The sequence below is a fragment of the Hoplias malabaricus genome, chromosome 2 (genome assembly GCF_029633855.1).
Source record: "Hoplias malabaricus isolate fHopMal1 chromosome 2, fHopMal1.hap1, whole genome shotgun sequence".
NCBI lineage: Eukaryota > Metazoa > Chordata > Actinopteri > Characiformes > Erythrinidae > Hoplias > Hoplias malabaricus.
In genome coordinates this window covers 56,772,222-56,793,163 of record NC_089801.1, presented here as the reverse complement: position 1 = coordinate 56,793,163, position 20,942 = coordinate 56,772,222, and the positions used below count along the sequence as shown (strand labels likewise).

The 20,942-nt window shown below is 43.0% G+C and overlaps 1 protein-coding gene across 2 annotated transcripts in view; it reads right to left on the bottom strand.

The window, feature by feature from the left end:
• Nucleotides 1-279: 279 nt before the first annotated feature.
• LOC136686513 (collagen alpha-1(XI) chain-like) overlaps nt 280-20,942 on the bottom strand; it is a 41,296-nt gene continuing 20,633 nt past the window's right edge. Inside the window, exons 25-63 of one of the 2 annotated variants that reach the window (XM_066660338.1) lie at nt 20,189-20,242; nt 19,997-20,104; nt 19,799-19,852; nt 19,577-19,630; nt 19,379-19,423; nt 18,537-18,590; nt 18,053-18,097; nt 17,690-17,743; nt 17,556-17,609; nt 17,308-17,361; nt 15,864-15,971; nt 15,676-15,765; nt 14,594-14,647; nt 14,338-14,445; nt 13,039-13,146; nt 12,911-12,964; nt 12,410-12,463; nt 12,052-12,159; nt 11,832-11,885; nt 11,641-11,694; nt 10,445-10,498; nt 9,405-9,458; nt 9,096-9,203; nt 8,797-8,850; nt 8,567-8,620; nt 8,427-8,480; nt 8,293-8,346; nt 7,919-8,026; nt 7,723-7,776; nt 7,586-7,639; nt 6,204-6,311; nt 5,982-6,035; nt 5,813-5,848; nt 5,674-5,727; nt 4,988-5,285; nt 4,141-4,253; nt 2,036-2,104; nt 1,503-1,736; nt 280-1,120 (exon numbers count right to left, since the gene is read on the bottom strand). In XM_066660338.1, coding sequence (XP_066516435.1) covers nt 974-1,120; nt 1,503-1,736; nt 2,036-2,104; nt 4,141-4,253; nt 4,988-5,285; nt 5,674-5,727; nt 5,813-5,848; nt 5,982-6,035; nt 6,204-6,311; nt 7,586-7,639; nt 7,723-7,776; nt 7,919-8,026; nt 8,293-8,346; nt 8,427-8,480; nt 8,567-8,620; nt 8,797-8,850; nt 9,096-9,203; nt 9,405-9,458; nt 10,445-10,498; nt 11,641-11,694; nt 11,832-11,885; nt 12,052-12,159; nt 12,410-12,463; nt 12,911-12,964; nt 13,039-13,146; nt 14,338-14,445; nt 14,594-14,647; nt 15,676-15,765; nt 15,864-15,971; nt 17,308-17,361; nt 17,556-17,609; nt 17,690-17,743; nt 18,053-18,097; nt 18,537-18,590; nt 19,379-19,423; nt 19,577-19,630; nt 19,799-19,852; nt 19,997-20,104; nt 20,189-20,242 — 3,129 coding nt within the window. In that variant the 3' untranslated portion in view covers nt 280-973. Of the gene's footprint in view, nt 1,121-1,502; nt 1,737-2,035; nt 2,105-4,140; nt 4,254-4,987; nt 5,286-5,673; nt 5,728-5,812; nt 5,849-5,981; nt 6,036-6,203; nt 6,312-7,076; nt 7,316-7,585; nt 7,640-7,722; nt 7,777-7,918; nt 8,027-8,292; nt 8,347-8,426; nt 8,481-8,566; nt 8,621-8,796; nt 8,851-9,095; nt 9,204-9,404; nt 9,459-10,444; nt 10,499-11,640; nt 11,695-11,831; nt 11,886-12,051; nt 12,160-12,409; nt 12,464-12,910; nt 12,965-13,038; nt 13,147-14,337; nt 14,446-14,593; nt 14,648-15,675; nt 15,766-15,863; nt 15,972-17,307; nt 17,362-17,555; nt 17,610-17,689; nt 17,744-18,052; nt 18,098-18,536; nt 18,591-19,378; nt 19,424-19,576; nt 19,631-19,798; nt 19,853-19,996; nt 20,105-20,188; nt 20,243-20,942 lie in introns of those variants that run through there. The other variant, XM_066660339.1, reaches the window with a different exon arrangement.

Below are 20,942 nucleotides of genomic sequence, written 5' to 3'. Positions count from 1 at the left end.
CATCCATTATTTGTCTGTTTATTTGTTCCTTTGGATTGGAGACTCAAAAGTGTCTGTATGTGTGAGTGAATGTGTGAGTGTGTGTCGCCCTGTGAAGGACTGGCGCCCCCTCCAGGGTGTGTTCCTGCCTTGCACCCAATGATTCCTGGTAGGCTCTGGACCCACCACTGCCCTGAACTGGATAAGGGTTACAGACAATGAATGAGTGAATGGTTTGTCTTTATTTATTCACTTATTAATCTGATATTGAGATTTCACAAATGAACCCGTTCACCAAAATGGAAAATACTTTACTAAGAATATGGTAAAAGTCTTGTTTATTTAATAATATTTTATTAATAAAGTTCCCTCAGGATAATAATATTTATCAAAAATCTCTGAGAAGCTATATGTCTTTTCTCCCAGAAACAAACACTCCCAGAACTTTATTTAAAATCAAAATATGACTGTGTTTCTATTTACTTTAAAATCAGAGCACGTCTTTAACACACCCACCTTTTCACACAAAGAAAACAAACAGAATAAACAAAAACAAACAAACAAACAAAACGTGCAACTTTACTCATGTTTCCCAGAATGCACTGCAGGTATTAGATATAAAATATGTAAACAAATCTTCAGGTGTGTTTGTGTGTAGCACCATGGAAATGTAACACTCAAATAAACAAATAATAAAATATTTTAAAAAAGGAGAAAAAAATAAACATCAACGACTTTATTACAGTATGAAAAGAACAATTATGAGGTTTGCTGAAGTTTGGTAAACAAAAACAAAAGCAGTACAGTAATGAGTGTTCAGGACAAGGTAAAAAATTATTTAATAAAATAAAAGCACCTGACAGGTTTGGCCATGGCCCTTTTCTCATGGCTCCATAAATACACTAAAGTCTCTGTGTTTCTCTCTCACTGCACTCTCTCCCTCTCGCCCATTCTCCTCTCGCTTGCATGGTCCCCCTTCGTTAGCCGCTGGATGTTAGCCATTAAAACACACTGTTCCCACCTCAAAGCCGAATTTCTGCTTGGGTTTTCCGAAATCAGACACAGCCACGTCAACGACGGGCAGGACCTCGGCATCCGGAGAGTTCACCTCCAAAACTGTCCGGTCCTGACCCGAGCGAGACTGGAATAACAAAACACACACAACGTTATCACTAATTATTATTAGCTTCTTTTGGTTGTGAAGATTTTAGAATCATCAAACAATAAATTATATTATAATATATAAATATATTATATTATATACCATTAAAACAACTAATGATGTTTAATAAAGAAATTATTGCTTATTTGTACATTTCTATATTTAAGATTAATTGTAATCACATATGAAGAATCAAACTGCTCTGTCGGCCCTGAATGACACAGTTTACACTCCATAGAGCAGTTCCCCACATTGGGAGAACATTCAAATACATGTACCATATTTGCAATAAGTGAAAATAAAATCAGGCCCTTGTACTTAGGGTGAGGTGGTGTATATATGTGTGTGTGTGTGTTCAGACCTGGCAGCCGTCGTAGATGGGTTGGAGGAAGTGTGTTTTTGTGTAAGAGAGCTCCTGTCCATTGCTGCCCCGGAGCCGAAGTGCTCTGGAGTGGCTGAAGGTGGCGCTGTCCATCCAGCCCACTGCGTTCTGGCACAGAAAAGTGAAGATCTGCCTCGCTGTGGCACTCAGAAGCTTCAGGAAACCCAACTGGACAATGTGCACGTCATTACCATCAACGTCTATATAGGAGAACTAGAGAAAGAGAGAGAGAGACAGAGAGAGAGAGAGAGAGGGAGAGAGAGAGAGAGAGAGAGAGAGAGAGAGAGAGAGAGAGAGAGACAGAGAGAGAGAGAGAGACACAGAGAGAGGTCAAACTAACAAACATATAGCAAATAAAACAACAGGATCCGTCTTCAGATAATGATAGGAGCATTAACTGTAAACAAGCAGTGTTTACAGAAGGGAATGTGTTTATTTATCTTCAGTGTGTCACTGTCTAAAAATAATAAACACAATACTAATCAAATAACCACACCACCCGAGGCCCTCACCTCTGAGCCCTTCCTGAATTGACTGAACCACGTTCCGGGAGTTTCTTTATTCCAAGCAGCCATCTTAACCTGCAGACCAACAAACAAAACAAACAATGAGACAAAGACAAACAACGCTGTGTGTAAATGACCTGTAGAGATCAACGTTCTCACCGTTTGGTGTTTGCTGTATAAACGCTGTGTGTAAATGACCTGTAGACATCAGCGCTCTCACTGTTTGGTGTTTGCTGTATAAACGCTATGTGTAAATAACCTGTAGAGGTCAGCGTTCTCACCGTTTGATGTTTGCTTTATAAACACTGTGTGTAAATGACCTGTAGAGGTCAGCGTTCTCACCGTTTGATGTTTGCTGTATAAACGCTGTGTGTAAATGACCTGTAGAGGTCAGCGTTCTCACCGTTTGATGTTTGCTGTATAAACGCTGTGTGTAAATGACCTTCAGAGGTCAGCGTTCTCACTGTTTGATGTTTGCTGTATAAACGCTGTGTGTAAATGACCTGTAGAGGTCAGCATTCTCACCGTTTGGTGTTTGCTGTATAAACGCTGTGTGTAAATGACCTGTAGAGGTCAGCGTTCTCACCGTTTGATGTTTGCTGTATAAACGCTATGTGTAAATGACCTGTAGAGGTCAGCGTTCTCACCGTTTGATGTTTGCTTTATAAACGCTGTGTGTAAATGACCTGTAGAGGTCAGCGTTCTCACCGTTTGATGTTTGCTGTATAAACGCTGTGTGTAAATGACCTGTAGAGGTCAGCGTTCTCACCGTTTGATGTTTGCTGTATAAACGCTGTGTGTAAATGACCTTCAGAGGTCAGCGTTCTCACCGTTTGATGTTTGCTGTATAAACGCTGTGTGTAAATGACCTTCAGAGGTCAGCGTTCTCACTGTTTGATGTTTGCTGTATAAACGCTGTGTGTAAATGACCTGTAGAGGTCAGCATTCTCACCGTTTGGTGTTTGCTGTATAAACGCTGTGTGTAAATGACCTGTAGAGGTCAGCGTTCTCACCGTTTGATGTTTGCTGTATAAACGCTATGTATAAATGACCTGTAGAGGTCAGCGTTCTCACCGTTTGATGTTTGCTTTATAAACGCTGTGTGTAAATGACCTGTAGAGGTCAGCGTTCTCACCGTTTGATGTTTGCTGTATAAACGCTGTGTGTAAATGACCTGTAGAGGTCAGCGTTCTCACTGTTTGATGTTTGCTGTATAAACGCTGTGTGTAAATGACCTGTAGAGGTCAGCGCTCTCACCGTTTGGTATTTGCTGTATAAACGCTGTGTGTAAATGACCTGTAGAGGTCCGCGTTCTCACTGTTTGGTGTTTGCTGTATAAATGCTGTGTGTAAATGACCTGTAGAGGTCAGCGTTCTCACCATTTAGTGTTTGCTGTATAAACGCTGTGTGTAAATGACCTGTAGAGGTCAGCGTTCTCACTGTTTGATGTTTGCTGTATAAACGCTCTGTGTAAATGACCTGTAGAGGTCAGCTCTCTCACCGTTTGGTATTTGCTGTATAAACGCTGTGTGTAAATGACCTGTAGAGGTCCGCGTTCTCACTGTTTGGTGTTTGCGGTATAAATGCTGTGTGTAAATGACCTGTAGAGGTCAGCGTTCTCACCATTTAGTGTTTGCTGTATAAACGCTCTGTGTAAATGACCTGTAGAGGTCAGCATTCTCACCATTTGGTATTTGCTGTATAAATGATGTGTGTAAATGACCTGTAGAGGTCAGCGCTCTCACCGTTTGGTGTTTGCTGTATAAATGCTGTGTGTAAATGACCTGTAGAGGTCAGCGTTCTCACTGTTTGGTGTTTGCTGTATAAATGCTGTGTGTAAATGACCTGTAGAGGTCAGCGTTCTCACCGTTTGGTATTTGATGTAGAAATGCTGTGTGTAAATGACCTGTAGATGTCAGCGTTCTCACCGTTTGTTGTTTGCTGTATAAATGCTGTGTGTAAATGACCTGTAGAGGTCAGCGTTCTCACCGTTTGTTGTTAGCTGTATAAATGCTGTGTGTAAATGACCTGTAGAGGTCAGCGTTCTCACCGTTTGGTGTTTGCTGTATAAACGCTGTGCGTAAATGACCTGTAGAGGTCAGCATTCTCACCGTTTGGTATTTGCTATGGGGTTGAAGGCAGGTCTCTCCCTCCGCTGTGAAGTTACAGAAGACTTTGAAGGCATCTCTGTGGCAGCCTTGATTCGGATCAATCCAGTACACACCTGAAACACACACCAGGAATAGAAATACCACCTTAAAAATTCCAGAGGTTGGAGCAGGCTGTACAAAAATAAAACTTACATAACGCAACGTACATAACGCCATATTCAGCTCCGCAGTGTTTACAACCAGTGGCGCAGGTAAAAGTGAGTGTCCAGTTTGGTTTGTCGGCGGTTGGTGTTTTATTTTCACTTTGTCAAACGGAGTGAGACCATTCACATGCTTCACAAAACTAATCTGTATCAGTGTGTCTCCCGCTCCAGCTCTGACACTCTGTGAAGTAACAGTGAATGACTGGGGGCCTTTTTCTTGTTTGGCCACTCACCAGAGTCAGAAACTCCCGACAACAAAATCAGAATATTTAAAAAAATAATAAGAATATTTGGAAAATAAATTATTTTTGGGAAAAAATTCAGAAAATTCAGAAAATTATTTCTCAGCATCTAATAATCCTCTATGAAACATTTAGTCAGTGTTTTTTGGGCATGGTCAGAGTTGGACGATGGGTTTGTGTTCAATGTTCAACTTCAAATGTTGCAGACTTTTAAAGTGTTCTGTGATCTAACAAAATTTGAGAAATGCTGCTGCAGATAACACAGCTCCACTGTTCTTCAGCCCAAAGAAATGACACTGTGTCCACAATGGGTTCAGTTTAAATGTGCAGAACCCACTCGGTATGAATGGCTACAAAGGACCAATACACCCCCTCCCCCAACACACACACATACACACACACCGTCAGGTAGGCGAGGGTTACACATCCACAGTTCTTTGCAGGTTCTAGCCGGACTGTGGAAGGTTCCCTGTGGGTTCCTCAGTCCTTCCACCTCCGTCTTCATCGAGGCCAGAGATGCAAACACCTCTTCCATGTCTTTCTCTCCTCTTCCCTCTGCTCCATCACTCTGCATCCACTCCTCCTCCTCTTCATCCTCCTCTCCCTCCACCAGAGACGCACCATCCACACTGGAGTCATGTCGCCGCCTCCTCCCTCCATCCTGAACTGGGAAAGGCACCATCCCTACTGCAGGAGGACCCTGGAGAGAGAGAGCGAGAGAGTGAGATAGTGTGTGTGTGTGTGTGTGAGAGAGAGAGAGAGAGAGAGAGAGAGAATATACATATAAAATTAGTATGTTGTGGGGCTGTGTTTGGGGATTAGTGTTTTGGGGTGAGTCTGTGGTTTTGTGGTTTGGGGATTGATGTTTTGGAGATTCATTTTGGGATTAGTGTTTTGGTGTGGGTTTGGAGATTAGTGTTTTGGGGTGAGGTTTGGGATTGGTGTTTTGGGGATGAGTTTGGAATTGGTGTTTTGGGGTGGGTTTGGGGATTCATGTTTTGGGGATTAGTTTGGGATTTGTGTTTTGAGGTGGGTTTGGGGAAGAGTGTGTTTGGGGCTGTTGGGGGATTAGTTAGTTTGATACTCACTGGAAGTCCAGGAGGACCAACAGGTCCAGTGTCTCCTCGAGGTCCGATAGGGCCCTGAAACAGGACAGAAGACAATGTCTGACTCTGTGTGAGTGTGTGAGGAGTGTGTGTTTGAGTGTGTTAGATATACTCCTCTGACCTGACTTCCTTTTGATCCTTTCTGCCCGATGTTTCCCTGAAACACAGGAGACAGGTCACTGTAAGATTTCTCAGTCTGAGCTCTATCTTGTGTCCTGAACTCATTTCTGTCACTGAGGGCTTTTATTGTTGCGTGTAGGTGCAGGTGTGTATCAGTGTTAGAGACTCACAGACAGTCCTGGGGGTCCGGGAGGTCCGTTGGGGCCTGGGGGGCCGACTGGACCCTGAGGGAGGAGCAAAAAGAAGACAGTGGTTTAGAGACAGAAGAGACCAGAGAACCAGCGGAAGGAATAGAAAAACAGAAATGGCAGGAAAAAAATGCTGTTTCACACACTTTATTCTGTGTGTGTGCCTGTGTGTGTGAGAGTGAGAGAGAGAGAGTTTGAGTTTACCATATCTCCCTTGGGTCCTTGTACTCCCTGGATTCCAGGCAGTCCTCTGTCTCCTTTCTCTCCGAATTCTCCCGGAGGACCAATCAGACCAATTAGACCTCCGTGACCCTGTTTAACACACACCCACACACACAGAGAGAGGGAGAGAGAGAAAAAGAGTGCATTGAGTTCATCTGTAAATGAAAGTAAACTTTGCATTGTGTAGCTCTCGGAAAAGCATCTTCTAGAGCTCCAGTGCTAATATTAATATTACTGGTATTACTAATGTTTACTGATATTTCTGATGTTTAAGTAAGTTTAATCATTCTGAATATTCCCGTTACAGGGCTTACAATTATCATCCTGTCACAGAGGTACACCTGCAGTGTTAAGGCTAATTTATGCTTACATAGTCTGATGCAGCTTTCCCCAGGAATGTAACCACACATCATAACAACAACAAGACAAATGAAGAGGTGGAATGGAAAAAACCGATGCCTCTAAAATAAAGGAGACCGAGGTAGGAAAATGTGCCAACATTGAATATGTTTATTCCTGGCACTGCATGTAAACTACACTCACAAATACCTACAAAGTACACTTCAGAGATTATAAAACCAATACCACTGCACTCAGACAGTGTAAGAAATGTTAGGCACAGAGTGCTAAATCCAGTATAAATGGTTTTATTATACATAGGTTTATGACCTACACTGTGCACTATATAGGGTGGAGACGTTTGAGATTCAGGCCTAGTGTTTTGGCAGTGTGATTGCAGAGTGAAGCAGACACCAACACACAAGTATAAACACATACAACAGGGTGTTTTTGCAGGCTACAGCAGTAACTCTGCCCTGTTTCAACTCAGATTCTGTGCAAGACATTCTCCTTCTCTCCTCCAACTTGTTTTCTCTCCCTCTTCAACTCTCTTCAGCCCTTTATTCCCATCAGGGCATCTTTGCTAGTTGTTCCTCACTCAGGTGACCACAGCTCTTCCTGTTTGCTTGGCTCTGTGCTCCAAAGTTGCCTATTCTCTGTTGCCTCATTACAGTGAAGGCCGCAACCAGTGACACCCAACTAGCAAGACCCTGGAGGATGAAGGGGGCTGGTCGGGTGTAGTGCGATATTTGTGCCTGAAACAAGACAGTGCCTGTCACTGGTTTCTGATTATTTGTCTAGTCTAGCTCTAGTCTAACCTCTTTCTCACAGCTGCCATTCCATCTTACACGGTGCAACAGTTACATTCTGTACAGCTTCCGTGGCATTTAAGGTGGAACAGCAGTCCTCAACTTCTCTAACTTATATCTCTGATTTTACAGATGTTTCACAAACAAGGAACATGTGTTGAGTAGTAAATCAAGGTTAATAACATTTTAAATTGAGAACGATAATATAAACTTTACCTTTTCTCCTTTTTTTCCGGGGTCTCCTTTCAGACCTGGCAGACCAGCAGGACCCTGAGGGTGAAAGATAAAAAAATCTTAACATTCATATCACTAAAAGTTTCAAAATGTTAAAATCAAGCACCTGCTAGGCCTACCATTGGTCCTGGAGGTCCGGAATGACCCGGGGGTCCAATCAAGCCTTGCTCACCCTGAGAAAAAGAGAGAGAGAGAGAGAGAGAGAGAGAGAGAGAGAGAGTGGGGGGGTAAGATATAACATGTAATTTTTGATCCTAAAATGGATCAGCCTGTGGAACTGGAGCCGTGGTGTTGTGTTGTGGTCAGTTCACATACCGCGGGTCCTGGTATTCCTGGGAGCCCCTGAGGCCCCGATTTCCCAGGATTCCCCTGGCCTCCAACCGGGCCGGTTTTACCCAGAATTCCCTCATAGCCAGGAGCTCCCTGGGAGAATGAGGATGAATTGGTAATAGTTGTTCATAGATATGTTCATAGAAATACATAAGGAGAGATAGTCAATCAGTCAGTGAGTAAATAAGAAAGTGAGCAAGTGCGTGTGTGAGCGAGTGAGTCAGTCAGACAGTCACTCAGTCACTTACTCACTCAGTAATTCTCTCAGTAAACCATACAGTGAGTTATCCTGGTAGTGATAAGGTATCAGTCATCTCTGAGTGTAAATGTGTTCATATTGCCACTGTCATGTCCTTTACCTTGTCTCCTTTCAAACCAGGCTTCCCTTCTTTTCCTGGAGGACCTAAATGCCCCTACAGAGGGAGGTGAAGAGCAAGGGTCAGTTTAGACTCTGTTACTCTGTTACAAACAACTTAAGACCATCTGCACTGACCCTTCGTCCAGGCCGTCCTGGAGGACCAGGCTCTCCAGAGGCTCCTGGGGGGCCCTAGAAAGTGAAGAATGAAAATAAATGAATGAGTAGTGGGGAAAAAAAACTGTGAAAATGAGCAGATTATAAACGGGTGCACTCACAGCTTTTCCGGGATCTCCATTGTCTCCTTTTGATCCAGGACCTCCATCGATACCCTGAGAGAGAGAAAGAGAGAAGAGAGAGAGAGAGAGAGAGAGAGAGAGAGAGAGAGAGAGAGAGAGAGAGAGAGAAGAGAGAGAAGATCAGTGTGGTGTCAAAGACAAACATGAGCAAGGACTATCACATCAAAATGTAATGAGTGTATTTCAGTCAAAGTAGAAGGGTCACTTACATCAGGACCAGCCTCTCCAGGAGGCCCTGGGTCTCCTGTAACACCAATAGGACCCTAAGGAAAGAAGAGGCAAGAATAAATCATTACAACAACATTTGGATCCTTTAACATGAATTTCTTATGTGAAAATGTTTATTCTAAATTTGAAACACTGGAATAAGAGAAGGTTGACCAATAATTCACTCCACTTTTATTCGTGTGAGGTCTTAAGACGCCCGGTGATCCAGTTTCCTGTTTAATGATCTGTATTTCACACCTGCCAATATTTTGCTGATGTTTGTTTCATATCAGAAACTCACTGAGTTTCCTTTAGCTCCGTCTTCTCCGGGGGCTCCTCGAGATCCTGGGGGTCCCCCAGCTCCTGGAGGACCTGAGTCTCCCTTCTCGCCCTGGTCTCCTTTTTCTCCCTGGACACATAAAACACAAACACACACACACACACACTTTAGCATGGTCATGCTAGGACATGTCGGAAATCAAAACCAGGTTAACTTCCGTGTGGCTGACACCATCTCAACAAATAGTAACTTCAGAGGAGAAGAAAAGCACATTCAAACTAAAAGTCCCATAGTCAAGTCCCCATACACAAGAAGAGTGTCTTTACTTACAGCTAATCCAGACACGCCAACAAGACCAGGGTCACCTGACTCACCGTCCTCCCCCTACAAACACCATCATCATCACCATCACCATCTTCACATTCATTATCATAAAACATAGCAGAAATAATTGTAAAACTCTTTTGTGTGTAGTGTGTATAGTGTGTGTAGACTGTGTAGAATGTATAGTGTGCGTAGTGTGTGTGGTGAGTGTAGACTCTGTAGTGTGTGTAAAGTGTGCAGTGTGTGTAGAATGTGTAGTGTCTGTAGAGTGTATAGAGTGTGTAATTTGTAGAGTGTGAAGTAGAGTGTGTAGTGTGTGTATGGTGTGTGAGTAGTGTCTGTTGGGTGTAGTGTGTGTGTGTAGAGTTTGTAGGGTGTGGTGTGTGTGTAGAGTGTTTAGGGTGTGTAGGGTGTAGTGTGTGTACTGCCTGTAGAGTGTATAGAGTGTAATATGTTGAGTATGAAGACTGTGTAGTGTGTGTAAGGTGTAGTGTGTTTAGGGTGTGTAGTGTGTTTAGAGAGTAGGGTGTGTAGTGTGTTTAGGGTGTAGTGTGTATAGCGTGTATGGGGTGTGTACTGCCTATAGAGTGTATAGAGTGTAATATGTTGAGTGTGAAGACTGTGTAGTGTGTGTAGTGTGTTTAGGGTGTTGTGTGTATAGGGTGTGTACTGCCTGTAAAGTGCATAGAGTTTAATAGGTTGAGTGTGAAGACTGTGTGTTGTGTGTAGGGTGTAGTGTGTGTAGTGTGTTTAGAGAGTAGTGTGTGTAGGGTGTGTAGTGTGTTTAGGGTGTAGTGTGTATAGTGTGTATAGGGTGTGTACTGCCTATAGGGTGTATAGAGTGTAATATGTTGAGTGTGAAGACTGTGAGTGAGTGTGTGTGTGTGTGTGTGTGTGTGTGTGTGTGTGTATTGAGTGTGGCTGTGTAGTGTGTGTAGCATGAAGTGTGTGAAGAGTGTGTAGCTTTGTTTCTCTGTGAATCACTCCACTAGATTCTGAGAGTGTTATTACAAAATGAAGAAAGGTTGATGAGACATCATTCCCACCTTTTCACCAACTGCACCTGGCTGACCACGAACACCCGGCCTACCAGGAGGTCCCTGTTCACCCATAAACACAAGCAAATTTAGAATTAGGGTTCACACATTCACACTTTATCGTTTTTGCAGCTCCAGTGATTCCTTCAGGTCTTTACTGGGACCCTAAGCTTATGTTTCTTCTCCACCCTGGGTTCGGGGGTTTAGTAAAAGATGATGATTGGTCGGGGGTGTGTTGAGGGATGATGATTAGTCAGGGGTTTAGTGAGGGATAATAATTGGTCGATGGGGTTAGTGAGGGATGATGATTGGTCGATGGGGTTAGTGAGGGATGATGATTGGTCGGGGTTTAGTGAGATGATGATTGGTTAGTGGTTTAATGAGGGATGATGATTGGTCGGGTTTAGTGAGGGATGACAATTGTTCTGGGGTTTAGTGAGGGATGATGCTTGGTTGGGGGTGTGTTGAGGGATGACGATTGGTCTGGGGTTTAGTGAGGGATGATGACTGGTTGATAGGGTTAGTGAGGGATGATGATTGGTTGGTGGTTTAGTGAGGGACGATGATTGGTCGGGGGTGTTGAGCGATGATGATTGGTCGGGGGTTTAGTGAAAGATGTGTCAGGGGTGTGTTGAGGAATGATGATTGGTTGGGGGTTTAGTGAGGGATGATGATTGGTCGGGGGTTTAGTGAGAGATGATTATTGGTCGGGGGTTTAGTGAAGGATGATGATTGGTTGGGGGTTTACTGAGAGATGATGATTGGTCTGGGTGTTTAGTAAGGGATGATGAATGGGGGTTTAGTGAAGGATGATAATTGGTCGGGGTTCAGTGAGGGATGATAATTGGTCTGGGGTTTTGTGAGGAATTATGATTGGTCAGGGTGTTTAGTGAGGGATGATTATTGGTCAGGGGTTTAGTAAGGGATGATGATTGGTCAGGGTGTAGTGAAGGATGATGGTTGGTTGGGGGTTGAGTGAGGGATAATGATTGTTCTGGGGTTTGGTGAGGAATGATGATTGGTCAGGGTGTTTAGTGAGGGATGATTATTGGTCAGGGGTTTAGTAAGGGATGATGATTGGTTAGGGGTGTAGTGAAGGATGATGGTTGGTTGGGGGTTTAGTACCCTAATACATTTTACCAAGCAATACATGAATGTGTAAGTGATGTATTCAAAATAGTTTTGGATACAAATGTCAAACATACCTGTCCACCGCTGGGTCCCTGAGGGCCTCGAGGACCAAGCTGACCGGGCGGGCCCTAAAATCAGAAATCATTCATCAGAGACACAGTTCACAAACTTCTGAACCTGAATTCAACGACTGGGTCATGATAAAAAAAAACAAAACCTTAATGTTATTTTTTCATATAAACGATGGAAAAGACCAATATCTCACAATCAATCCAGCGTGACCGCTCTCTCCCTTCTCTCCTGGGGATCCAGGCATTCCCTACACACATAGACACACACACACAAACACACACACACACACACATACACACACAAATATTAATCTTTTATTTACTTCCAGTCTAGTGGCTAGCCTCTTCTACAGTTCTCCCCCTTGTACCTCCACTCACTGCCCATGTTACTAATCTGAATGAACTGGACAGTACCTGTAATCCTATTGGTCCTGTGGCTCCTTTAAAGCCTCTCAGTCCTTCATCTCCTTTCTGGCCGTACATCCCCTGCTGCCCCGGGGGACCCCTCTCCCCGTCCACTCCCTGAGGGACAAAATATGTCACTAATACAGTAAATCTGTCACTTCACTAACACTGCTTCCAAAAAGAACACAAGACAGAGACATGATAAACAATCACACACTCCAAAACACTGTTTACCTCCCACTTGTGGAGCAGTTAGTAAACATGAATAAGTGAGTGAGTTGGTTCAGGTTAAGACTCATGTTAAGACTCATCTGTCGTCCAGTTCACAGTGTCTGAATATTTACAACTGAAATATCTGTTTTCTCACCGGAACTCCAGGCTGCCCCTCCGGTCCCTGAATACCGGTCGGACCCGGTGGTCCCTGGGGAGAAAGAATGAATAGACTAATTTAACACATGTCAGAGATTAGTGTAGAGAAGAGAGGAGAAAGGGAGAAAAGAATAGAGGAGAATAACTGACAGCAGAGAAAATGAGAATTGGAGAGAAACACTAGAGAAGAGAAGTGCAGAGAGGAAAAAGAGAACAGCAGGATAGGAGAGAACAAAAGGAGAGAGGAAAATGAGAGAAGTGAAGAGACAAGAAGAGTAGTGACAAGAACAGAGCAAAAAACTACAGAGGAGAATGACAGAGATCAGATAAAAAAAAGAAATTGTAGAGAATGAAGGGAATATGTGAGAACAGAAAACAGTAGATGACAAAGAGAATGAAACAGAAGAGTGAAAAGCGAAGGATAAAAAAGAGAATAAAGGAAAATAAAGCAGAACAAAAGAGAACAGAAAGGAGAATAAAGGTGAAGACTGAGGCTTACAGATTCTCCTTTGTCTCCTTTGCTTCCTTTCTGTCCCGGGCCTCCGGTTTCACCCTGAGGGTAAACAGAAACACTGAACCTCATATTCAACTCCGCAGACAGCATAAGTCATGGTATGGCCCTGTTACCTTATCTCCATCCTCTCCTGGGGGTCCAGACGGACCTGTGGCTCCTGGTAGACCCACAGGACCCTGCTCTCCATCCTGACCTGCGGGGCCTATCGGACCCTTCTCTCCCTGCACACAGAGACAGCACAAGCTTACAGAGAGACACAGTTCTAGGACTGTAATCCTCAGGATCAATGCCTCTATATGTATATGTGCTTTCTAATGTCCTTTTTCCACCGCATGGGTCTGGCTCTACACGACTTGACATGGCTCGCTGCGCTTGAAGCTTCTCTATTAAGCTTCTCTATTCTCTATTGTCTCTATTAAGGAATCACTGACATTGAAAACCACAACAACTGAGGTGGTAAAGTTAAGCACTGTGTACTCATCGTGTATCGCGTGTTGTTGTTGTTTTGACTGAACATGGCTCCGCCCCAGTTCTCACAGATCAGTTACTTGTCAAACGTTCTGCTTTCACTGGAACTTTTTTGCCTGCCATCGAGAGCTGCTGCTGTGAGTCCGATAAAAATAAATGTGAAAGCTGCTGTAACTTCAGAGATTTTACAAGTGGCTGTTTGTGTTGGATTAGAATGAGTTCTGTATTGCGTGGTGATTAATATGGCTCCGGCCAATCAGCGCTCTGCAGGGTTTACAATTAACCATTTAGTACCTACTTGGCTTGGTTGAAACCCGGAGCCAGCTGGAACTGAAAACTTACCCAGTTCCTGGGTCAGGACCAGATTTGGCCAGTGGAAAAGCAAAAGAGCCATGCAGAGTGGTGTAGAGAGTAACTACGCCACATTAATATAATTAAACATTCACTCTCATGTTGACTAGCAATAGTGTTCACCGTTAAAGTTAATATTATGTTAACATTGTGTGGTGGAAGAATAGTCTATTGTGAATTTTTCATTGTAAATAAATACATCTATAAATTGAACATCGATGTGTTTTATAATATTTTATATTTACCTCCCTTCACAAAAAGGCAGGCCTTTAACTTTTTTTTATTCTTAATTATTTAAAAGTTTCAATGTAAACTCTAATAAAAGTTTAAAAACATGAATTTTCAAAATATATACCCTCTGAAACTAGTGGCTATAAACGAGTGTCTCCGTGGCTGTTCCTTCTCTTCAAATGAGGCACACTAGGGTGTCTTGTCTGGTGTAAATGGTCCCTTACTGAAACACAATTGACAGCAGGGGGCGCTGTCAGGCTTCTACACACATCTGTGTGAGTCATTTAAAGAGAAGGAACAGCCAACACGTCTGCAATCACGAGTGTTAAAACATGAGGTGAAATCATTTTAATGTTTTTTACCGGTTCTCCCTTCTCTCCCATTGGTCCAGAACCACCGACACTTCCCGCTCGCCCAGGCTGACCAATTGCACCCGCAAGACCAGGAGGACCCCTCTCACCTGTCGGCCCCTAGAGAGAGAGAAGGAGAGAGAGAATCAGAATGTAATTAGTTTCATTTTTGATGATAATGTAATTGTCTGAAGTAAACTTTGTATCTCTATTTTCTTTGGTGATAAAGACATAATCCATCCAAATGACAAAAAGATCAAACACTTACATTTGGTCCAGAAGGTCCAGAGGGACCCCCACTTCCTTTCAGTCCAGGTGGTCCCTGTCAATAAAATATTAGATTAAGTATTAATTGAATTAAATATTTAATACTGTAATATCACACACACATTAATAAATACAGCTCCTTCCTCTCTTTCACTTTGTCATGGTTTCTCACTCCTGAGAATCTGGACTCAAACATTACACAGGTTCAGTTCTCCGTCCCGGCTCTGCCCCTTGATAATGACTCTCAGTTGCGGCTTTTTTAAGCCCTGTGTTTCAGCAAGTCTCTGGTAGACTGTTCCTGGTCTGGGCTGCGTTTATGTCATCCACTAAGGCTGTGGCTGACCATGGTTTTGTTATCATTACTTTATTGAGGTTTTCAGCCAGCAGGTCATAAATTAAGCACCCTTGAGCAAGGCACCTAATCCACAACTGCTCCCCAGGCGCTGTGGCTAGGGCTGCCCACTGCTCTGGGCACTGTTAACTGCCCCCTAGTGTTCACCAGTGTATGTGTAAGTTTGTGTTTCACTGCACGGATTGGGTTAAATGTGGAGAACAAATTTCACTGTGTGAAACACCCTGCCCAATAAAGTGATTCTATTCGATTCTGAATAAATTGAATTTTAATTACATGTCACTGTTTTATTGAATTTTATTTTTGAGCTCTCTATTTTAAATTGACAAATAAGAATTTAGATGAAAAATGCAAAATTACAAAACTTTGAAAATTACAAATACTTTCAGAACGTCATTATATTTTTGCAAATTTTATGATTAAAAGTCAATGGTAAATATTAATTTAGCTAAAATAAAATGAGCAAATTAATATTCAAATCCTTTAAAATGTCCTTGTGATGATGCAGGACTGTTGTGGCTGTAGCTATTAACTCTTCACACATTTAGACACTGTGTGGAAGTGAATATAATCATCAGATACATTTTTCATTGTTTATCGCAGGAGGAGTTTTTTTAATATATATTTTTAAATATTTTACTTTACCACAGAAGCCTATACAATTGTAAGCAATGATGCTCTATTATGTTTCTTCCTTTAATGATGAGTAAATGTCCGTTAGCGACTGTTACCATGGTGCCTGCAGCTCCACGAGTACCACGGAAACCTTTTAATCCGGCCGGTCCGCTCTTCCCTGGGGTTCCTGTGGGTCCAGGGTCTCCCTGCCAACCGAAACAAAAGCACACACATATTTAACGAAGGACAGGATGGTAACAACCAGAAATATGACACGGATGATGATTCTGAACACGACTAAGACCTTTGCCCCCTCTTTGCCTGCAGCTCCTGGTAGACCCTGCTCTCCGGGTGGTCCTGCAGAGCCTGGGTGACCTCTTTCTCCCATTGGTCCCGTCTCACCTGAGTTACCCTGCAAACAAATGGAGATACATAGTAGAATGCCCTGAAACATCTGCTCTGACGTCCTGTGGATGATTCTGACTTGTAGCTCAGGTGGAGAAATTATTTTAACATCATTAGGAATTAACATTTACAAGCTTTACAGTTTTAGACTTTTGTTGACATTGAAACCAGAAATAAACCAGGAGTGCAGTCTCAAACCAGTTTGAAGAGAGAGGAAATAGGAAGCACACTGAAATATAAAATCCTAATTATATTAAGGGTGCAGTCACACAGCTCCAGGGTCCTGGAGGTTGTGGATTTGAGTCCCGCCCCGGATGACTGTCTGTGAGGAGTGTTCTCCCCGTGTCCGCATGGGTTTCCTCCGGGTGTTCTGGTTTCCTCCCACGCTGTTAGGTGGATTGGCGACTCAAAAGTATCCGTATGCGTGAGTGTGTGCGTGGCGCCCCCTTTTCAGGGTGTGTTCCCACATTGCGCCCAGAGATTCTGGGTAGGCTCTGGACCCACCGCCACCCTGAACTGGATAAGGGTTACAGACAATAAATAAAGGAATGAATTAGATTAACCCTGAGCATACTGATGTCATTGAACTTTGTTCAAGACGAGACGCGTCAAAGCAAAGACATTCTGTCACCAACTTCAGTCGAAGATACTGGCTTTTTGCTCTGGGTTCATTTTGGTTTAATGAGGATAGACAAAGTAGAAACTGAGGTATAATAATTTAAAATGTGATCAAAAACATCAGGCTCACAGTAAAAGTGTGCAGAATCGGTATGGCCAAGCTCTGAATTAATTAATTAATTAATTTTAATATCTTTGTCATTCTTCATGTTATAACAAAATAGAAAAAAAAAATGGAATTTACTGACTCTTTTTTACAATCTGTATACAGTAAGGAGGTGGGGGTGATCTTGCTGGATGAATGACAGACAGTAGAGAGAATAGATATAGAGAACTGAAAATACATCAAAAGTCTCATGGTAAACATTGTTTAATATGCCGTAAAATGGCCACAATACGCCAAGCCTCCTAAGGGTTAAGGAAAGAACTCCAGTCATCTCTGGCCAACCCAACCTCTTTTGGCTCCTCCTGGGGCATCCCCAGGTTCTCCCAGGCCAGAAGATATAATCCCTCCAACAGGTCCTACCCCAGGGCCTCCTTCTAGTTGTATGTGCCTGTTATACGTCCAGCAGGAGGAGGCGTCCTTAAAAGACGCCTGGACCACCTCAACGCAAAGGAGCAGTTACTCTGCCCTAAGCTCCTCACCCTACTATGACACTGATGTATGATCACAGTAAGTGAATGACATCAACATCAACATAAACAAAAACACCTGGTGGACTCACCTGTGGCCCCACTACACCTGAGGGTCCCGGGGGTCCAGTCTTTCCTTGGAAACCCTGAGAGAAAATGAGACCACTCAGTGGAGAGACAACAGATGACCAGAGAACAACTGTACAGCAAGATGCAAATAGTTTATAAAGGCATCCTATGATATCCCAGGTGGCTGCTAGGATGCTGTAATGTTATCTCAATTGTTTGGTATTGTAGTCTTATGATATGGCAAGTGGTGTGTTCATGTAATTAAACTCACTGGCTCCCCCCGCTGGCCGGGATGACCTGGAAGACCATCCTTCCCAGAAGGCCCCTGGAAGAAATGTATGGTATTAGGTTTGTACTGTGTTTATTATTCAGGATAAAATGCAAGGATGATTAAGGTCCACTTACAGCTGGCCCTTTAGGTCCAATCTCTCCAACACGACCGTGAGGCCCTTGAGGACCCTGATAAGCAAAGAAGAAATCCAACAGTCGGTCCTCAAACTATATGTAGTTTAATTAATTTCAATTTCATTTTAATTTGTGTGTGTATGTGTGTGTGTGTGTGTGTGTGTGTGTGTGTGTGTGGACCAGGAATATATGGCATTGTAGGGAACAAATCCTGTGTTAACTAGCACATGCTTTAGTGTTAGTGTTATGGTGAACCTAGTAGGAACTAAGGAAAAATTAATGGAGAGTCTCCACAAAATTAATGTACATCTATTTAATGTAAAACATTCACAAATACAAAATGGTGTGTGTGCTAAAGCTTACTCTTTCTCCTGTTGGACCTGGGGGTCCATCATGTCCAGCAGTCCCCTTCAGGAAAAACACAGATCATTAACTTTTATCAAAAAAAACTCATGACCTCAAAATTAAACAAAACAAATTCATGATTCATTATTTACAGGTAGATGAGGAGGTATTTTATGATGAATTGTCTGATTAAAATTTCTTGTTATGTGTAAATCTTTATCATTGTACAACATCAAAATAAACAATAAAACAAGTTATTTCTAGAGAATTTAAATCACTTTTTTTCATGACAAATTATGGCCTTAACCATGGGATTGGATGGAGGGGGTTCTCTAAAGCCTTGGTGCTAGAGCTAGGTCCTGGAACCTCACAGAATGCGGCAGGGAATTATCAAGACCACCCTAATCCTGTCCCCGGGGGGCCCAGACTACTCTAATATTTCTGGTTATAGGGTGAAACGTATCATAAAGCCTATAGGAGAAGAAGCCTGAGGAGGTCTGACCTTTTCTCCAGACTTTCCTGTGGGTCCTCTCGCACCTCTGGCTCCACGAGCTCCCTAAAAGAGACAAGCACACACACACACACACACACACACACACACTCCTAAGTTAATAACTGCTTTCAGTATGCAGTTCATACTGACTTGCAGATAGACTGTTGCTATGGTATCCTGGGTGGTTGCTAAAGTGTTGTTAAGGTATTACTATAGTTTCCCAGGTGGTTGCTAAGGTGTGGCTAAGGTGTTGCTATGTCATCCAAGAATGCTAATATTTCCATCAGCTGTCTGTAAAATGGTAAACATGAACTAGACACCCACAAGACCCCTCTGTCCTTAAGATAGACTATTGCTATAGTAAGGCAGGTGGTTGCTAATGTGTTGCTACACATTTTTATGTTACTATGGTTTGCCCTGTGCTTGCAAGAGGTTGGCCCTATATTATCCCAGGTAGTTGCTAAGATGTTGCTATGGTATTCATTGTGGTTGCTAAGGTGATACTGTGTTATCCCAGGTGGTTTCTAAGCTGCTGCTTTGTTATCTCAGGTGGTTGCTAATTTGTTGCTTTGCTGTCCCATGTGGCTGCTAGGGTGATCATACGTTATCCCAGTTGGTCGTTAAGTTGTTGCTATGTTATATCAGGTGGTTGCTAAGATGTTGCTATGTTGTCCCATGTGGTTGTTAGGGTGTTGATATGTTATCCCAGGGGGGTGTGAAAGTGGTACAAGGGCTTTGTTATATAATCCAAGGTGGTTACTGTTGCTATGGTATCCCAACTGGTTGCTAAGGTGTCATCCTACAATTCTAATCCTTTCTGAAATGTATAATCAGTAAATACAGAGACTCACATTAGGGCCTCTCTGTCCTGCAATGCCTGCTTGTCCTGGAGGACCCTGGGAAAACAAACAGACAAACAGACAAACAAACAGCACTGTAAGTTTCTGAAAGGAGCCTCCAAGAGAGTCGTAAGAAATGGAGGAAGAGATGGTTCCAGGGTTGATATATGAAGAATATATATTTTTTCTCTCTTTATTTCTGTAACTGACCTTTCTCCCTTTCTCTCCCAGAACTCCCACAGCCCCCGGGAAACCATCAGTCCCCTTAACACACACACACACACACACACACACACACACACACACACACACACAGAGAGAGAGAGAGAGAGAGAGAGAGAGAGAGAGAGAGATAAACAAACACACGGAGAGAAGTTATCAAGTTTATAAAGTATTTTATCATCACCATCATCGTCGCCTTCTTTATCTCACCTTTGGCCCCTGACGTCCTGGATACCCAGGCAATCCTGGAACACCCAGCTTACCCTGAGAGAGTGAGAGAGACAGAGATAGAGAGAGAACAGAGACAGAGAGAATAAATTAAAAGAATATATGAGCAGCATTTACTAAATAATTTTTACAAATATATCAGACAGTTCGTTAGCATATCCAATCAACTGCTAGTTGTACCTTTTCTCCAGCGATGCCTATGGGTCCAGGATCTCCAAGGGGTCCAGACTGACCCTTTGGACCTTCAGGACCATCCTCTCCACGCATGCCTGGGAGTCCTGCTTCACCCTAACAGAGACAAAAGGTTAAATGTTTATTTATTCCTTTGTTTTTTAAATTTAACATCCAAAAAACGAACAACTGTGTCCTTACATCTTCCCCTTTAACGCCCATCTCTCCTTTGGCTCCCGGAAAACCGTCTTCACCCTGAAACACAAAGTGAAATTTTCTCATTTTTCAAATGAATAAATAACATTAATATGTGAATCTGGAGCTCACCAACCTACACATTGTCAGTTTTTGGTGCGCTGCCTAAATCAGAAAACATGGGATAAAACGAGCCGTTCTGATATTGCTCGCCTTCTGACGTCAAGTGCAGAGCCTTTAGAATTGCCCTGCCCCCTCATCTGAGTCTGTCCAATAACAGCGCTGGACCCGCATTTATGTGAGAGCACAAAGACGAGGTTAAACACAGCAAAACAGACACAACGAGTGTGGAGAAATAAGAGCACAGTAAAAACGGAGAAAGTGAAAAAATGAGTGAAAAACGGCTAAAAACCAGAGCTTCTGCTCCTTGCTCCTCACTGCTGTGCGCTCGGGGTCGGGGTGAACAGCGAGCGGCTCATTGTCATTTAAAGGAACCTTGCGTTTGAAAGCAGGCGTTCTGGACAGGGCTGTTTAGACAGGGGGAGAACACTGCTGTGGGGGTTTATCAGACACTGAACCAGGGACAAAGGTGACACAGATTTGGCTAAAGTTCATCTGCTGTCTGGGGATTCTTCCTGATTTAACCTCTCAGCCCTTCAAAAACTCAGTATACCTGCGTGAGATTAGTCAAGACTCGTTTTTTAATAAACTCTCTGACTCCAAACCTCACTGTAACACTCTTCATCATCCTGTCACACAC